This window comes from Hyperolius riggenbachi, chromosome 2 (genome assembly GCF_040937935.1).
Source record: "Hyperolius riggenbachi isolate aHypRig1 chromosome 2, aHypRig1.pri, whole genome shotgun sequence".
In the NCBI taxonomy this organism is placed as follows: domain Eukaryota; kingdom Metazoa; phylum Chordata; class Amphibia; order Anura; family Hyperoliidae; genus Hyperolius; species Hyperolius riggenbachi.
In genome coordinates, this window is record NC_090647.1 from 485,115,623 (window position 1) to 485,133,453 (window position 17,831).

Below are 17,831 nucleotides of genomic sequence, written 5' to 3' on the forward strand. Positions count from 1 at the left end.
ATGTGCAGCAGCCACCCTCCCATTCTATGTCTATTCCCCTCTTCCATATGTAACATCCGTGTACTGCAGCCCCACTCTTTAATGTATAATGTCTCTTGGGCAGCAGCTTCTCTTTTCAGTGTGTTGCTCCCCATTTGCAACATCCCATTCCATTTGCAGCCTTCTCTTTTGTATTTAGAGACCCCTCTAACATATCCATCCGATCAAGGCCTAGGCCTTTGTGGATTTTTCAGTAATCCAGACCAGGCAATTGCTGGGATTGTTTGGGAAAGAAGAACAAGAGAGGGATTTAAGCTGTAGAATGAGCCAAAGAAAAAAAGAGCATGGGGAAAAAAGTGTTCTGCTATTGGTCCTCTAGAGATGATACAACCCTTCACAGGGGTTACCTGTACCAACATATGGGTGCCCGAAACAAAAAACTTCAAAGGATTGGAACTTTCCATTTCAGTCCATTTTATGGCCCTTTGCAATCTGTCTAGTAGATAAAGTAAACTTAAAATACATTTCTTAAAGTGGTATAAAATGTATCACTTCTTTGCTCTAAAATATTATTTACAGCATAAAATCTACTACAAGGGAAAATTGGTAGCAGAATAGCATTCAAACATTTAAAACGCAGCGCATTCATCTTCAGTGGAAAGCTTATTTCCAATGCTGAGGTAGTGATTACATTGTCTTTTGTTTCAGCCACATCAGCCACGATTAGTAAACGTTCTTAGCAGAGCTGAAACTCAGCTGTACGGATAGCAGAAACAGAGAGAGGGGAGAAATGGTCACTTGATACTTTGTAATATACAGTATAATTATAGCAGCTATGCAAAAAAATGTGATGGCAGCTTTCAGGCGAGATAAAATGTACTTTGGGACCTTGTCATTTGTAAACAGACAATATTACTTGTGCACAAAAGAAAATATCATAACTGTATGGATAAAAAAAGTAAGACAACACATTTTTATTGAATATTATGCCAGAGTTTTAATTTATTCCATCCTCATAAGTTTGCCTCAGGCAGCAAAAAGTCTAGAACCAGCCTTGCCATGGCTTCATCAAACCGTTCTGCAGCCGTTGGCGGAATCTAGGATGTGGAATGAGCATTTGTGAGAGAGGCTTGTCAGTCACCTGCACCCTGTTTTGTACAGTGGAGGCAGGGGGGTTTGGGTGCAGTATTAGCTTGGTCTTGTGCAGGGGAAGTCTGATGATCTGCTCACAGGCACAGTCATAAGTTCACATGGTAAGAAGTACTATTTCAGCTATGTTTGGGCAGGGGGGGGGGGGGGGGGCACTAATAAAAAAGCCCCAGGTATGGCCACTTCATTTATTTTTACTCATTCCATTTACCATTGAAGCCAACATTTCATTTAATCTCTGCTATGTTCTACATACCAAATAACAGTTTTACAGATGTACAGTGTCCTTTCACCACTCTGTCCACAGTTGCATAACGTGCTGTCACTGTTTCACGCAGGCTGCCATATTGTTTTCTGGAAATTCTGAAAATTAATTATTTTTTTACAAAGCTCATAATTGTAGCTCGTGATTGTAACTAGATTTTGACACTTCCTTCAGAAAGCAAAGGGTTATTCCTCACTCTTAGCTCCTCTGAGAGTGAAAATATTGACACTGCAAGGTTAAGCAGTGAGTTAGCCTTTACATTTCTTCCCTATAGAGACCAGAGTCATGGGAGTGCAGCCAGCAACTACCTGAAACATAGTTATTACATAACTTAATTTATTAATAAACGTATCAGGCAAACAATGGCCATCAAATGGCCGCAGACACTTTTATTATAGTTTAAATTAATTGGTAAATGACCATAAATTATTAACTTTAATAAAACCAAAGTTTAACCACACAAACTAACAAGCTTGGTCATAAGACTCAAACTAAACTAGGAATAAAAAAAATTATATATATGTATATAATTAGCTTTGTTGACCCAGGGAGGAATGGGCTGCCTCTAATGAATTCAAGTTATGCAGGCCCCCTGCAGGCTCTGTGTGCTTTATTTCTCACAGACAGCGTCTCTACTCTCAGCTTCAGCTTGTCTGTGATGCAGCCTGTGAGGCTGAGGGGGGAGGGAGCTACCTGTCACATGCTGAGAAACTGTAACTGGGGTGAAGATAATTCACTCTGTAATAAAAACATGTAGTATACTGTAACATGATATATATATATATATATATATATATATATATATATATATATATATATATATATATATATATATATATATATATATGATATTTATACAGTGGGTTGCAAAAGTATTCGACCCCCTTGAAGTTTTCCACTTTTCCACATTTTGTCACACTACTGCCACAAACATGCATCAATTTTATTGGAATTCCACGTGAAAGACCAATACAAAGTGGTGTACACGTGAGAAGTGGATCGAAAATCATACATCATTCCAAACATTTTTTACAAATAAATAACTATCAAGTGGGGTGTGCGTAATTATTCGGCCCCCTGAGTCAATACTTTGTAGAACCACCTTTTCCTGCAATTACAGCTCCCAGTCTTTTAGGGTATGTCTCTACCAGCTTTGCACATCTAGAGACTGAAATCCTTGCCCATTCTTCTTTGCAAAACAGCTCCAGCTGTAGTTGTACACGTGGAAGAGCATGGCAGCAGGTGTATACATTATAAGGAATGATAGGTCAAGGCAGGTGAATATAGATCTGATAACGATTTGGGATGGGCAAAGATGTATCCAAAAACTCTAATTTCTATGATTATGAGGGGAAATATGAGTTACCGATTTTTCCATCTGTCCCAAAATAAATGAAATTTCTTACTTGAGCCTCTATGTAGGTATACAAGTTTTTTTATATGGTAAGTCAGTACTGACTCTTTTAATCCAGTTTTCAAAAGAAGGTGACGTGGGTGATAAAGGCCACTTCTTGTCTGGCCATAAACAGGACTTCGGATAGAAAGGTTTTTAAAGAATTATCAAGGGCTTCATCTTGTATTACACCAAGGAGGCAGAGAATGGGGTCAGAGTTCATGGGGCAGCCTATCTTATCATGTAGAAATTTAATGATTTGAGCCCAGAAGGATGAAACAGATAGACATTCCCAAATTAGATGAAAAAAGCTAGGGGAATTAGCTTGACATTTGGGACATGTGTCAGGTTGCTATGTGTTATATTTAGCTACTTGCTTAGGGGTTTGGTGGAGTATATAAATTTGCGAAATGCGTTCTCAAATACAGGGGGAGACCTTTTTGGGAGCAAAAAGTGTATCATCCCAGTCATCATCTTCGATGTCTAATCCGCAGGCCTCCCATTTATTCTGTGAGGGTGTAGTAAGTTCCTCTGCACCATAATCTATAAGAGTGTTTTATATATTTCAATTATTTTATATATTTCACCAACCATATGTCTAATAGGCCCATTTTTAATCATTTATATGATAAGGGAGTTGTATAACTGGACAGGGGTTGTACGAAATTGTTTCTGAAAAGCGTGTCTCAGTTGCCAGTATCTGAACTCTTGAATCAGGGGAATGGAATGTATAGTTGCAATCGTGGAAAATGAGAGGATCTGACCTTTTGAGGTGATATGACCAAGGAAGACCACACCTTTGGATATCCAAAAGGAGGGATCGGGCACAGAGCAAAATTCTGGTAAATGGGGGTTATTCCATAAAGGGCTGTGATTCCCGGTGCCTTTGTCACTGTATATTTTATTTACACACTTCCATACCTGTTCGGCCTGCATAAGAATAGTGTTGTGTTTTTTCTCACTGGGAATAAAACATTTGAGAGTGTCTTAGGCTGGGCTTTCAAATGTGGGATCTACATCTATGCTTCTCTATCATTGTATGGTTCGCAGGCGCCTCCGTGACAAGCTACCGAGAATTATCAAAGCCACAGAGTAGATTATCGGGACCTACCTCCCATCTATATACCTCATTTACTCCTCCAGACTGTGATCCAGGGCCATGAGGATCGCAAAAGACCCGTCCTACCCCAGCAACTGCCATCCAGTGGCCGCTTCAGGTCTATCGCCAATAGGACTTCCAGGCACAGAAACTCTTTTTCTCCCCCAAGCTGTCCTGGCCCTCAACTCTGCTCCCCCTTTCTTTCCCCCCAAACACCAATCCCCAGTGTGTAATTTGTGTTTGCCCCAATGTGTAACTTCGCAAAAGTTTAAAAAATAGCACACTCACCACAGCTTGGGCTATTTCAGAGCATGCTCAAGGCATAAGGCTGGAGAAGAAGAGAGCCAGCATACTGGGGATTATCATCACTAAAGAGCTGTGTAGAAAGGCGTGTGTGTTTCCATTACCATCACTAAACCGTATAAAGTACATATTTTATATTTGAGTAAAAGTAATACATAATACATACTCTTCTCATATACCGTAATGGACAAAATCCAGCATAGTCAGTACTTCATCCATAAACACATTGCTGTTTCACAAGTGGTATGTATATTACTGGGGCTGGACATGGTTGGCATCATTACACATCATAATACGGTATATTCATGTTGCCTAGTCAGTGTGACATCTGAAGTCATTATGGTTTTATTGAGCTCATTTCTCTTTCTTCCCTCAAGTGATCCTAAATCATGTTTTTTGTTCTGGAGCGGATACCTATCTAGTGAATACATTTATGGAACTCCTGTGTTGTAGGGGCTCTTTCAGAAATTAAACCAGCTATGTAATTAAGTTTTCATAGAAGTAATTAGGGTCAGTCAAGCAGGGCCGGTTTAACCAGGGCAAAGGTACCTTGGGGCCCTCTCCTCTAGCAAAGTCAGCCCCCGATGCCCCCCCCCCCCAAAGATGGCTGCCGCACTTCACAACAGGAAAGGATGGGCTTCATCCACCAATCGCTGCTTGTATCGGCTTGCCGCCTCTAGTAGGGCCGCATGCAGCTCTTGGCCACTGCTGTCTTCCAGAACTGGCCACGTGCACTTCCGCCTGTATTCGCGTGCATGGTGCATGTCACGGTGCCCATCCGCTCGGACCAATGCAACATGCCACTGCCAATGGTGGTTTTTCACCACCTGACCCAGCAGCTCCCCTCCCTACTGGAGAAGCCGAGTCAGTTGCATTCTGTCATGACAGATGTGGGGTCCAGCGGCGTGGGGGGTCCCCGGCAGTTGTCAGTGGCCCTGCAGTCAAGTCTACTTTTATAAAGCTACTGCATGTTTTGCTTCAGTGGTTTGTGGGTTTCTGCATCTGGAACCAGCATGCAGCCAGTACAGAAAGAACACTTGAACTGCAAAGTGGAATAGTAATAGCTGATGCAGGGTTTGGGACTGCACCGGAGGCCCCTGGATCTGAAGGACTCACTAGGCCGGCCTTCAAATGCTGAGGTAGCTCTTTACTGGAGCTATGCTGGTATGATCACCTCTGTATGTGCTCTGAATAACAGTAACAATTAACAAACTGTTCCCCTCCCCTGCTTACACCTCACTGACACTGCTGCTGTCCTGGGCAGGATTGTGGTGCTCAGTACCACTTGTAATGTATAGAGTGCTTTAGGATGGCCCAGAGCTCTCTAGCTACATTGCTGCATCTGCATACTAGTTTTGAGCCTGTTACTGAGAAAGTATTAGAGGCAGATGGTCATCTCAGCAGCCAGGGCGGTAGCATTTCCAAAAAGGGCCATGAATGCACTGCACATACACAGTATATCAAACGTTTAAGCAACAAACTCATATCTTCAATTCCCCCACATACATTAGATAATGGTCATTAAAAGTTTGTATACATTACTCGGTTTTGAAGGCCGAACGACCTCCCGTATCAATATTGCTATTAAATTGGAGAAACATCAGTGCTGCAATATGGCCAAACAATTGATTTTTCAATTGATTTCGAGCTGATATGGGTCAACAGGATCGATAGGCCATGCTGTAAAATTTCGGTTGCAGGGCTCGATCAGATGCACGGTGGTAACAGCATTCGATACCCTGACAACCGATGAACCCCTGGGCTGTGTCCTCCCAAGTGTATCTATGCCCCTTGTGCCGTGTGCAGTGTATAAAGACTCCCCTCTCTACTAGTGGGACTCCTGGCCTTCTCCAGTGCCTGGCATCACAGCGAGCATCTGTAACAGGTGACTGGTGCATATAGTGACGTCCTACATGTTTTGTGGTGCAGGCCCTCGCGGTGACACCGGACAACGAAGGAGGCCAGGAGTCGAGCCGGTGGAGAAATCTATTTAAAATTGGCGTGCAGTGTATGGGCAGGCAAAAAATCCCTTTCTGATCATATTGGATCCCTCCATACATCGCGTGATGTATGTGTACCTTTAATCCATGAGAGATCAGCTTGGCTGGGGAAACAATTGTTTGTCTACCAGTGGGGCCCAACATATGGAAACACTTAGAGAAGTAACTGATTTCCCACTGGGGGACCTTCAAATAAAGGTTCATATTCTCTTGCTTTTATATAGTTTCTAATCAGCCATCTCATTAGTGAGGATACTTTATAGGGGGACTGCAGGCAAAGTAATTAAGACAGCAGTACTTTCCCCACCTCTGTCATTTAAGTTTATTGAATTACATAGACAGCAAGTCTGCATTGCAGTGGTACATCTCCCATGACTCGCATGGTCTGGACTGGGACCTGGTAAATCCACACACTTACAGCTGGGCTTTTCTCTCCATTGCTTCTTATTGTGAACTCTGCAGAATAAACTTGGGAGCGCGCCACATGCCAGAAAAATAGCTCATCTCTGATGGATGACAAAACTCGTTAAAAAGCACTTTTGATTAACAATAGTGTGCATAGTATCCTCATTTGCATACCATTCTTTACCCACAATCCCCCCTGCAGTGGAACTGTCTTCATAGCATGGAAAAAAAGCCTTTTTTATGGACATACCTGAGGCATGTACAATGTCTGTTAGGATTTTTTCCCCCTTTGTTGACCAAAGAAGGACAACCGCTATGACGATGTATTATATGTCTTCTGATCTCTGAGAGTTATTAAATGTTTTATATCGTTTGGATTGTACGGGAATTAAACAAAGGCTAGGAGTAGCTATAAAAATGTCACACAGGAGAAAGTACTGAGACAAATCATGAGTAGATCATTGCACTATGAATTTATAAAAAAAAGAGTGATAACCATCCATAGAGTGTAGAGGGAGAGAGTGTCTATTGTTCCCCATAGTTTTAAAGTAAAATTACCTGTAAGGAACTTTACCCTGAAGCCAGTGACTTTTGTAATACTCAAGACAAATGAAATAACCTGGTGCCAGCTATTGTATTGGGGCACAATTTCCCCCTAGAACTGAAATTACTATGGATGCCTTTAATATGTTAGTTTTTTTGTTGCAGGAGGGGGGTTGGCCGGGGTCAGTTAAGGTTAGGCAGCAGTGGGGGACTTTTTAGGTTAGTCCTGTGGGGGTGTGGGGGGGTCTTTTAAGATTAAGCATCACGGGGGGAGGGGTTGCTTAGGGTTATGCATCAGGGAGGGGGGTTAGGGTTAGGCATCGGAGGTGGGTCCTGTTGGAGATTAGGGTTAAGTTTATCTGTAGTAAAATATCGGTATCATTAATTGATATTGTACTATCAACTCTACTATCTACTATGAATTTACACGGCAAAATAGTAGACTATTGGTCAGCGGCGTAGCAATAGGGGTTGCAGAGGTAGCGACCGCATCGGGGCCCTTGGGCAATGGGGCCCTCCCTCAAACACAGTATTAGCTCTCTATTGGTCCTGTGCTCATAATAATCACTTCTATAGATACTTTGAATAGTGGTAATCATTAACAAACTGTTCCCCATCCCCTTCTTACACCTCTGACACTGTGGTTGCCCTTGGCAGGTTTTGGTGCGCCGTATCAATTGTTATGTAAGGAGTGCTTGGGGGGCCCCATGTAAAACTTGCACAAGGGCCCATAGCTCCTTAGCTACACCACTGCTATTGGTACATTTACTGATATTCTACTAGTGTTTTTTTCTGGCTCCCAATTTTCCAGGCGCCCTTTTTGCTTGTACGCCTGACATGCAGTGTCTGACTTACAAATCCAAACTACAGGCTGGCTCACGGGGCAGTTGACCATGGTGCATACACAGTGCGTAAGCTGCTCCTAAGGATCTGCTGGGTACTTGCAGGCAGCGGCAAGTGTTCAGTTTGGACAGTGGGTGGCTTCCATCCATTTCCTGTACATCGGAGCATCCCTTTTGTGATATGCAGTAAAATCCCCTTGGGTCAACTGCATGGTTCCAAATTCTGCTATTACAGGGAACCAAAGTGAGCTGAATATATAATAGTTCAGTCATGCTTGTGAATTAGTCTTAAAGCGCACCTGAAGTGAGGAAAACATGGAGGCTGACATATTTATTTACCTTTAAAGAGGAGCTGTTAGCTATACTATCTCAGAAAAAAAACCACATATATTAGTAGATAAATACTTGCTCTTTGCTCTACTTACATAAAATATGTATTGCACTGACCACATTTTGAGTTCAGTAAATTTATAACTTATATAAAGAGAATTCTGTTTCTGTCCGTTTCCATTTTGGAATCCCTGTGTTTGAAGCCAATCCTGATGTCATTTCCTCCCTTACTCTGTTTCCTCTCCTCTTTCTGATATAGTATGCTTGCCTGTCCCCTTCCCTGTCTTCAGACACTCCCACACAGCTCTGCAGTAAGAAGTGCATCGTCGCAAATCATTGTGTGACTTTGCAGACCATACAGATCCCTATATGTATGGATCGGATTTCAGCTGAATCACTTTCTCAGCTTTTTAGCACAAATATTGGCCAATCAGAGAGAAAAAGAGCTGTGGGAGGGGACAATCGGCGTTAAAGAAACTTCAGCCATTCAGGCTGCATTAGTTATGTCTGAGGAGAAAAAGGGAGGAAAGTTAAGAAGAAAAAAACCAGCATGCACTGCAACTTCTCTTTTGCCAGGGGACCTGATAAATGATATTCCATTGAGAAGAAAAGAGAGTGGTTTTTAACTTTTGAATTGCCTGGTTAGCATCCTTATTTGTTTACCATATAATAATAGAGAATTGATTTTTTATTTTATGCCTAACAGTTTAACTCTTTAAACAATACAAATTGTCCAGCTGTCCTCTTGATCATTTGCCATTAATATATTTAGCCATAGGCCCGGAACAAGAATGAACATCAGCTACTCTGACTGAAGTCTGACTAGATTAGTGTAACGATCGGTGTAACACAGAGAGGGTCTGATTACCGGTGATCTGCAGTATCACCGAGAATGCAGATATATACCCGATTATTGATGATCTGCAGTATCACCGATAATCAGATATATCTCTAAACTCTGGACACCTGAGACAAGAGAGTTTTAGGTGCGACAGTAATACTTTGAGGACTGCACCTCAGAAGTAGGTACAGAAGCAGTAAGGAATACTGCACAGAAGTATGTTCCTTCCATTAGCCTAGACTCTCCCGGGGGAGGAGCTAGGCTGAGAGTAGGAAGGACAGAGAGTGAGTGACACCAGTGAGGGTGACACTAACAGGTCTGGTAACTGCCTCTAACAGTAAGGCCAGTTCTCGAGGTCGGGCAAGCCAGGTTGTTAACACACAGACAGATAAGGTACAGATTCAGGAGACAGATACGGAATCCAATGGACAGGCAGAGTTTGGCAACGGAGTATCAGAATAGCAAGGTACAGAATCAGGAGGCAGATACAGAGTCCAGGAACGAGCAGAGTTTGGCAACAGGATATCAGAATAGCAAGATACAGAATCAGAGATCAGAGGAATTGTCAGGCAGGCAGAAGGTCATAACAAATAATACAATACAATATTCCTAAGCTAAGGTGTGAGCTCCGTGATCATCAACACCTTTGGAAACTGATCTAGAACACAGATACTGACAAGGTCTGAGTGCTACCACGTAGTGATCGCAACGCCAGACACCAGAGAAATGACCAGCACCCAGTATATATACTATAGCGCTCTCCAGCGCCACCCTTAAGTGCTGGACCAATGAAAACTGGTGAAAATGTCAGCTGACCAGCTTGGTCAGCTGACTCTCCTCTGGCTGTCATATAAGCTCTGCCTCTCAGCGCGCGCGCGCGTCCTTCTGAACCTGTGTGGACTATCAGTCCCAGCCACACCAGACATGTTTTGCAATGTATCTGCTGACTTGGGCGCGGGACCCGCCGCGCTGCTCTCCAAGCAAGCGGCGGCCTCCCCGCATCCAACCACACTGTCATTAACATTGTCATGCGCGCAATCTGCCGCATCCAACGCGGACTCCACCGCTCTGCCCATGCGGCATGCGGCGATTTCTCCGCGTTGTGCCGCCATGTTGGACGCGGAAACAGCCGCCTCACTCTGAGTACTTGCGGCGGCTTTTCCACGTTTCCTCACAGTTAGCTGCATACTTGTTAGTGTTTCGTAGACACTACAGCTGCCCAAAAGATAAGCAGGACTGCCAGGCAACTGGTATCATTTTCAAAGTAAATGAATATGATGGCCACCATATGACTCTCACTTCAGGTTCCCTCTAAGGCCATCATAAGTGTTGCAGTAGATATGGACTGGATCAATTAGACACTGTTTGCTATAAAGTGGTTAGGATTTGGTTAGGATTTTCTGCCTTGGAGTCATATGCAACTACAGGACAAGATTGCTGAAAGTTATGTAAATTTACTGTCTGCAGTGCATCTGTTTTTGAAAAAAAAAATGAACATTCCAATCCGTATGTTATTAGATTTTTGATAAAATATGATCAATATTGAGCATTTACAGACTAAATAGTCAGTATTGTATGATATATTTTAAATCAGGTAAATAACAAAGTTGACCATACGCCTGGTAGTATATGGTGTACAATACATCCAATGGAATATGATCGCATATTAACTTTGTACAACAAATTAACAAAAAGATATTGATTTTCTTACACTTAGCATTGTAATAATAATGTTTATGTCTGTATCAACCTCTTTTTCTTAATTCTTCTGACTTCAGGTTTGGCAGATTCCAGATTATACTCCAGTTCGGTCGATAACAGAACCCATTGTGACACTAGAAGGTCACTCAAAGAGAGTGGGCATTATCTCCTGGCATCCATCAGCCCGCAATGTGCTGCTCAGCGCAGGTACAGTAATACTTTGCACAAGCTTGGCTAATAAAAGACAATGGGCCATATGTAATTCACTTTTTCACCTGAGTTATCTAGTAATTTTCATCTTCTCTTTAAATTACATTTTCAGCATTTTACAATTAAAAAACTACCCAAACATTGGTGAAAAAGTACTATCAAAATTATTCTGAGTATTTTCTTGCTTGATGGTGGCTTTAGGTCGCACTCACAGGGGCACGTTGTGAAGTTGCGTTACTTATAAAGTCTCATAGCGCAGTTTACCGCACTGCAATGATAATCCTATGGGCCGTACACAGTGCGGCGTTAACGTCGCCTTGACAAATGTTGCGTTATGGTAACTCACTGCTTGCAGTGCATTACCTCTAAACGCAGACGCGTTGCGACTTTAACATCGCATTAAACCGCAGCGTCCCACTGTGAATATGCACATAGGAGTTATGAAAATAACACATAGCAGCCAGAAGATCTACCAACCTTAGTCCACGCCTTCATCACATCCCGACTGGACTACTGCAATGCTCTCTACACTGGCCTTCCAAAAAAGGACTTGTACCGCCTACAGCTGATACAGAATACTGCTGCCAGACTGCTAACTAACCAACCCCGTCACTGCCACATAACGCCAGTCCTGCACTCCCTTCACTGGCTACCTATAGAATGGAGGGTCCTATTCAAGATCGGCGTACTGACATTTAAATCACTAAATAATCTGGGCCCTGAATACATGAAAGATATGTTGCAGCTGCGTAGCAATCCCTGCAATCTCAGATCCACAGGTTCTAATAATCTAGTCATACCCAGAGTCCGCTTGGAAACTTTTGGTCCCAGAGCCTTCTGTCATGCTGCTCCTACGTTTTGGAACTCCTTACCTCAGCAGATCAGGACAGCTCCATCCCTGGACATGTTTAAATCCAGACTGAAAACCCACCTGTTCAGTTTGGCATTTGCAGAAATATAACTTGTGTTGTGTAAATACTTCATCCTACTATCAACTACTGAATCTGAGAGAGCCTAAGTGCTTTGAGTCCTATGGAAGAAAAGCGCTATAGAAATGTTATTGTATTGTATTGTATTGTATTGAGAAAACTCAGAAGAAAAAGTGAATGGCATATGGGTCAATGTATGAAGAAAAATACAAAATTAAACATTTCTGTCTATGTAAAGTTTAGTACAGTAAGAGAAGTGAGCCAGGCACGGAGCACATTTGTCACCTATGTATGTGTTTTCAGCACTGTGGGGATTGTGCTCACATGGGCATCCTTTGCAATTCAATGGGCGGTTCTCATTGTCTGTGTTTTTGTGCTCGTGTCTAGAAGATGGACAACTTGCGTCTTTTTTCATATGCTGCAGCTGCATGACGCAGAAAGAGGGCAAGTGTGATTCCACTATTGTAAAAAATATATGTTTGTGCATATTAATATGAGTAAAATTACCTATAAACTACTTTTCTCCTATTTCGCTGTCACTTAATGCAGGTAGTAAAAATCTGACAGATCTCACTGGTTTTGAACTAATCCATCTCTTCATGTGGGATTCTCAGGGTTTTCTTTATTTTTAAAAGCACATACTGACTGGCATAAGTAATTTTTATCTTACATTTTTATATTAAAACAGAAGGTATTTGTGATAATTCAGCTGTAGGAGAGCAACTGTGATCTCCCATGATGCAACACATGCAAATCATCATAGTGAACCTGTAGCTGCTAGTACATTTAATAGAGCCACACCAATCCAACATACATACAACCAGTTTTGGACAGGCTCACTATATACCAGCGGCTCTGGGTGTGCAGCCTTGCCTTCAAGGGCAGAAAGAGATGATTTACATATACGGGAGTGATGTATTATGGGAAACCACAGTTCCTCACTTACAGCTGAGTTATTGCAAATACCTTCTTTTTTAAGAAGGCAAAATTACATTTAGTGTTGCTTTTTAATAGAGGGCTTTTTGGTCTTTTTAAAGGAAACTGTAATGTCCCCCCAAAAAAAGAGTTTCATTTACCTGGGGCTTCTGCCAGCCCCCTGCAGCCTCCCTGTGCCCGTGCCATATTTGAACGATCCTCTGGTCCCCTGCCGCAGCTCAGTTTCATTACCGCAAGTTGATGGCCACTGCGGCTCCAGGCTTGTTGCTTCCTCGCCGCCCTCCTTCGACTCCTGGATCTTCTGAAACTGGCCCCGAAAAGTCCTCCAGTCGGTGCAAGCGCAGTCCATCAGTAGTACAGCGCAGGCACAGAATGCTCCCGGCCACAGGAGCATGCGTGTGGCGGGGATGAGCATACGCATTTTGCCGCAAACCGGAGGACTTTCCATGGTCAATTTGAGAAGATCCAGGAAGCGGTGGATGACGGCAAAGGAACAATAAGTTTGTGCAGCAGGTGGCAAAATGGGTGATGTAACATACATTCAAAATGCAGCATGTGTGGCTAGATAAGCATCATAAAAAACATCACAAAGTGTTGCGCTGTACCTGGATGTGGAGGAGGTAGGTATATTTTTCTGCCCCTTTGCTGCATCCTAATTATTAGCTAATAAGCCCCAGTGTGCGAAATCATTCCACACTCCTAGTGACCAATGCGGGTTGCCACGCTACCTTTTGTTGGCTGCGGCAACTGATTGGCTCACTCCTTGCTTGTCATCAGGTCTGCGCTCGCTGTGGCTCTCTGTTCGTGTCTAACCACTTTGTTTATGTGGTCGGGGCCGCTCAGATTGCCACGGCGACTGTCAGCCTGATGTTAAGCCATTGCAGCCTTTGTTTACTTTTTCGTGGGCTGAGATGCCCAGCTATTGGCCGCTGTTCGTTGCGTCCTGTGTGACGCATGTACGCGACCTTCTTCCCGTAGCTGGGCGCCTCCCAGATGCTCAGCTATTGGCCGCTGTTTGTTGCGTCTTGCATGACGCATGTACGCGACCTCTCCTCCGTAGCTGAGCACCTCCCACTTACCATTCATTGGAGCAGTACACTGGACCAATCACTCATCGAGGGTGGGTCCTCCCAGCGTCACGGAAGCGCGTATTTGTAACAAACGCGCATTTAAAGCCCCACTGTCATTCCAGTCACTTGTGCACACCTCAGATGAAGCTCGGCAGCCGCCTAGCGAAACGGTCGTAAGGACCGTGCACCTTCTTGGCGCCCACACCTGCTACCTCCTCCACACCCAGGTACAGCGCAACACTTTGTGATGTTTTTTATGATACTTACCTAGCCACATATGCTGCATTTTGAATGTATGTTACATCACCTATTTTGCCACCTGCTGCACGAATAAACCATAGTGCCAGACTTTCTTTGTCTTCCAGTTTGCTTGCATCCACTTTGCTTACGTCTTGAGCACATGGTTTACTGGGTGTTTTTATTCCAGTTAACTACAGTTTTTCCCGAGTGCCTGCCAGCTCTCCCACAAGAACAATAAGTTTGGAAGGGGCTGGAGGAAGCCACAGGTATATCTTTTCTTTCCATCTGTCTCAGGTTCTCTTTAAGCAAAGGCGCGCTGCTTACTGCTGTAATAGAAGATGCTGCGAAGACGAGAGCGGCGGCCGTGGGGGGGGGGGGGGGGGGGGGGCTTCACTACCTACCCATACTAGGGTGCTATACTAGCTATACTGGGCACTATACTAGCTATACTGGGGCACTACTTACCCATACTGGGCACTATACTATAAAACCTGCCAGGTGGTTCTGGGTCACTATCAGCTGTCTAGGTATTCCTTATCACTGAATGGCAGTAACGCATTAGTGCCATGGTAAAGCCTGCGTTGTTATGGTAACATGCCTTTTTCAATAGATTTTCATCATATTTCTTTATGTGCTACAACTGTTTATTAGTTACTGAATGTTTCCTGTTTTGGGATGTATCTTCAGGTACAGTGTTATTCCAATATATATTCCATGAGATATGCATTACTAAATATAAACCACTTTATAGAAATTTCAGTGCTTTAAAAGATAGTTGATAGGTGTTTGAACCTTTATGTCACGACACAATTTTTAGTTCTGAGGACTAGTGGGAATATGTGGAATTTTGCTACTATTTTTTATAGACCTTACTGCCTATCTAGGGCTGCAGCTAATAATGATGGCTTCCTCTAAGCCTTCTCTCAGATGTTTCCCCAGCTGAACTGGGGCAGCAGCCGGCATTAGCTGAATGTACCATCTTGCATGACAAATTGGATACTGGTGAAGCTTATGAATCTGTTCCTCTCCTGTTAGGTAGCGATAATGTTATCATTATCTGGAATGTTGGAACTGGTGAGGCTCTCATTACCTTAGACGAAGTGCACAGTGACCTCATCTACAGCATCTGCTGGAACTACAACGGGAGCCTCATCGCCACCACCTGCAAGGATAAGAAACTGCGAGTCATTGATCCTAGGAAGCAAGAAATAGTAGCTGTACGTTAAATTCAAGTCAATGCATTGTATGTTGTTTTTATGCACGCGTTCACAAGTGAAAAATCTCAGCCTTTCAGTATCCCTCGCCGTAGACCAATGACTATTAGACAAATAACTATTCACAAAATAGGTCAGGTGCCTTAAAGTGAATGTTAACTGGAAAAACAAAACAAAACAGAGACTCACCTATGGAGAGGGAAGGCCCTATAGAGCCTTCCTACCCCTCTTACAGTCCCCTTGTTCCAGTGCTGTCCCCTTCCCCCCACCCGCAGTAGCAGTCAAATACTGCTCTGTGCCACCGCAGCAGGCCTTGGAAGTATGGCCGGTTCTCTCATGAAACGAGGTGAAACATTTGCATTAGGCGCAGAGATTACAGGGGCAGCATATTTATACTGTGTTTACACTAACAGCATGTAGACAGAGTAGGAAGAGAGTTAGTTATAGGCTTGTCGCAGAGGTGTGTCTTGAAGTACATTTAAATTTCCAGGCTTGGAGCATGATGGACAGGCTGTGGGAGAAAGTTCCAAAAGAAAGGTGAGGCACGTGAGAAGTCCTGGAAGCAGGAGTGAGAGGAGGTGACTAAGCTGTATGACAAGAGGGTCTCTTATACATTGTTCTGCTCTCCAGATTCCTTGTGCACCTCTTTCTTAATTTCTCCACCTTGTGGAATGCTAAGACCTAGAAAAGGGTGGCAAACTATTGTCCTCGAATAACAGATCACTTTTAATACAGCCACGTGTTTCAGGTCACGTAGACTCTCCAGTAACCTGCAGTCCTTAGAAAACCAGATCGTACATATCTGGAACTAGTGAATGGATTCAAAAAACATGTTACATAGTCGGGTTGAAAAAAGACATTTGTCCATCAAGTTCAACCAGTAGTATGGTACTAGCACAATACTAACACTAGCCCGCACCCTTACATGTGTCAGTTGCAGCTGTGACGTAGGGGACATCGGTGGCTTCAGATCAGGTGGGTGGGGGGTGCTGAAGTTTTAATAGTTAGTTAGTTGGGTTGGTTAAAAAAAAACAGTACGTCCATTGAGTTCAACTAGAAAATATGTTACAACACTAACTTGCACCCTCACATATCTCAGTTGATCCAGAGGAAGGCGGAAAACCCTTACAATCCTTGGATCAATTAGCCCTAAAAGGAAAAAAAATCCTTTCCGACGCCAGATGTCAATCTGATAAAATCCCTGGATTGACACTTGCCGGGAATTACCTAGTAATTACTGTATTGCCATGGATGCTGTTCAATGCAAGGAAAGCATCCAAGCCCCTAGATAAATTAGACTATGATAGTGGGCAACAGTTACCCACATGACTATAAACTGTGTAAAGCGTGGCAGCAGTTAAATCATCATATAAATACATAATTTTAGCTGTAACTTTTATTCCATATTTTTCATAATTAGCTCAGTTTATACATCCCAGATATGTGAATGATTTTAGTTTCAAAGATTATTTGGGGAACTAGAGGTTAGATCAAATTGTGAGCTAAGGTTTAAGATGGAGACTCTTGCCCTATTGCTCCTGATTGATTTGCCCTGTAATTTTATCGGCAACTTACTTCACTAAATGTCACTTAATTAGCTTATCATATACTTTCATATTCTCTAAATTAAATTCTGCAATTCCTTTTAAATATGTTTTAGTTCTGTTGATCACTGAATTAATCTTTTTTTAACTACTACTGTTGGTATGTCAATTGGCTATCATTAGATGCTTGTGATTAGATGGCAGATGTTCCTCTCTTTTTCTGCTATATTGTTATGTTTTTATTCCTTTCCTGCACTTTAATGTTCTGTTCTTTTCTGTGTAATGAAAGCTGAAATCTTTATGTGGAGTGCATGATTTGCATGCGTTTCATGACGAGAGTGATCAGAATTCAGAATTCTGGATGAAACGGATGTACAAAAAACAGGGCAGTTTTTTGGCTAGATAACACTCAGGGCAAAGGTGTATAGGTAGCCAAATGTAGCACCCTTCTCCCAAGGGGAGGGGCCTCTGGAGCCCTTTTATGCCAACACATTCACTTTGGGGGTCTCATGCAGTCCAGACCCCAAATTTTCTAAGAAGTAGTTATCTAACCTGCTGTAGTTTACTACCTGCAGAAGACCAGTTCTATACCAGTGTTTCCAAACATTATCATAGCACGTGTCCTTTTTTGGATAACACCATCTGAAGTACCCCATGATACATAAAAACAAAAAACATGTCTGCATTACCTGGTACAGGCAGTGCAGAACCACAGGGCCACTAGTCTTATAGTCAGTTCAAGTCAAATGTATTTCAATAAAGATATATTTTAGACATTTTGTAGATCCATCCTCTCTTTTTTAAAACTATTGACACATTTGATTTTTCTCTAACACAT

General features: G+C 42.8%; 1 protein-coding gene across 3 annotated transcripts in view; it reads left to right on the top strand.

Annotated features, from left to right (window-relative positions):
• CORO6 (coronin 6) overlaps positions 1 to 17,831 on the top strand; it is a 166,181-nt gene that overhangs the window by 111,220 nt on the left and 37,130 nt on the right. For all 3 annotated transcript variants that reach the window (XM_068270331.1, XM_068270330.1, XM_068270329.1), the window contains exons 4-5: positions 10,928 to 11,057; positions 15,271 to 15,452. In XM_068270331.1, the coding sequence (XP_068126432.1) occupies positions 10,928 to 11,057; positions 15,271 to 15,452 (312 nt within the window). The remainder of the gene's footprint in view (positions 1 to 10,927; positions 11,058 to 15,270; positions 15,453 to 17,831) is intronic.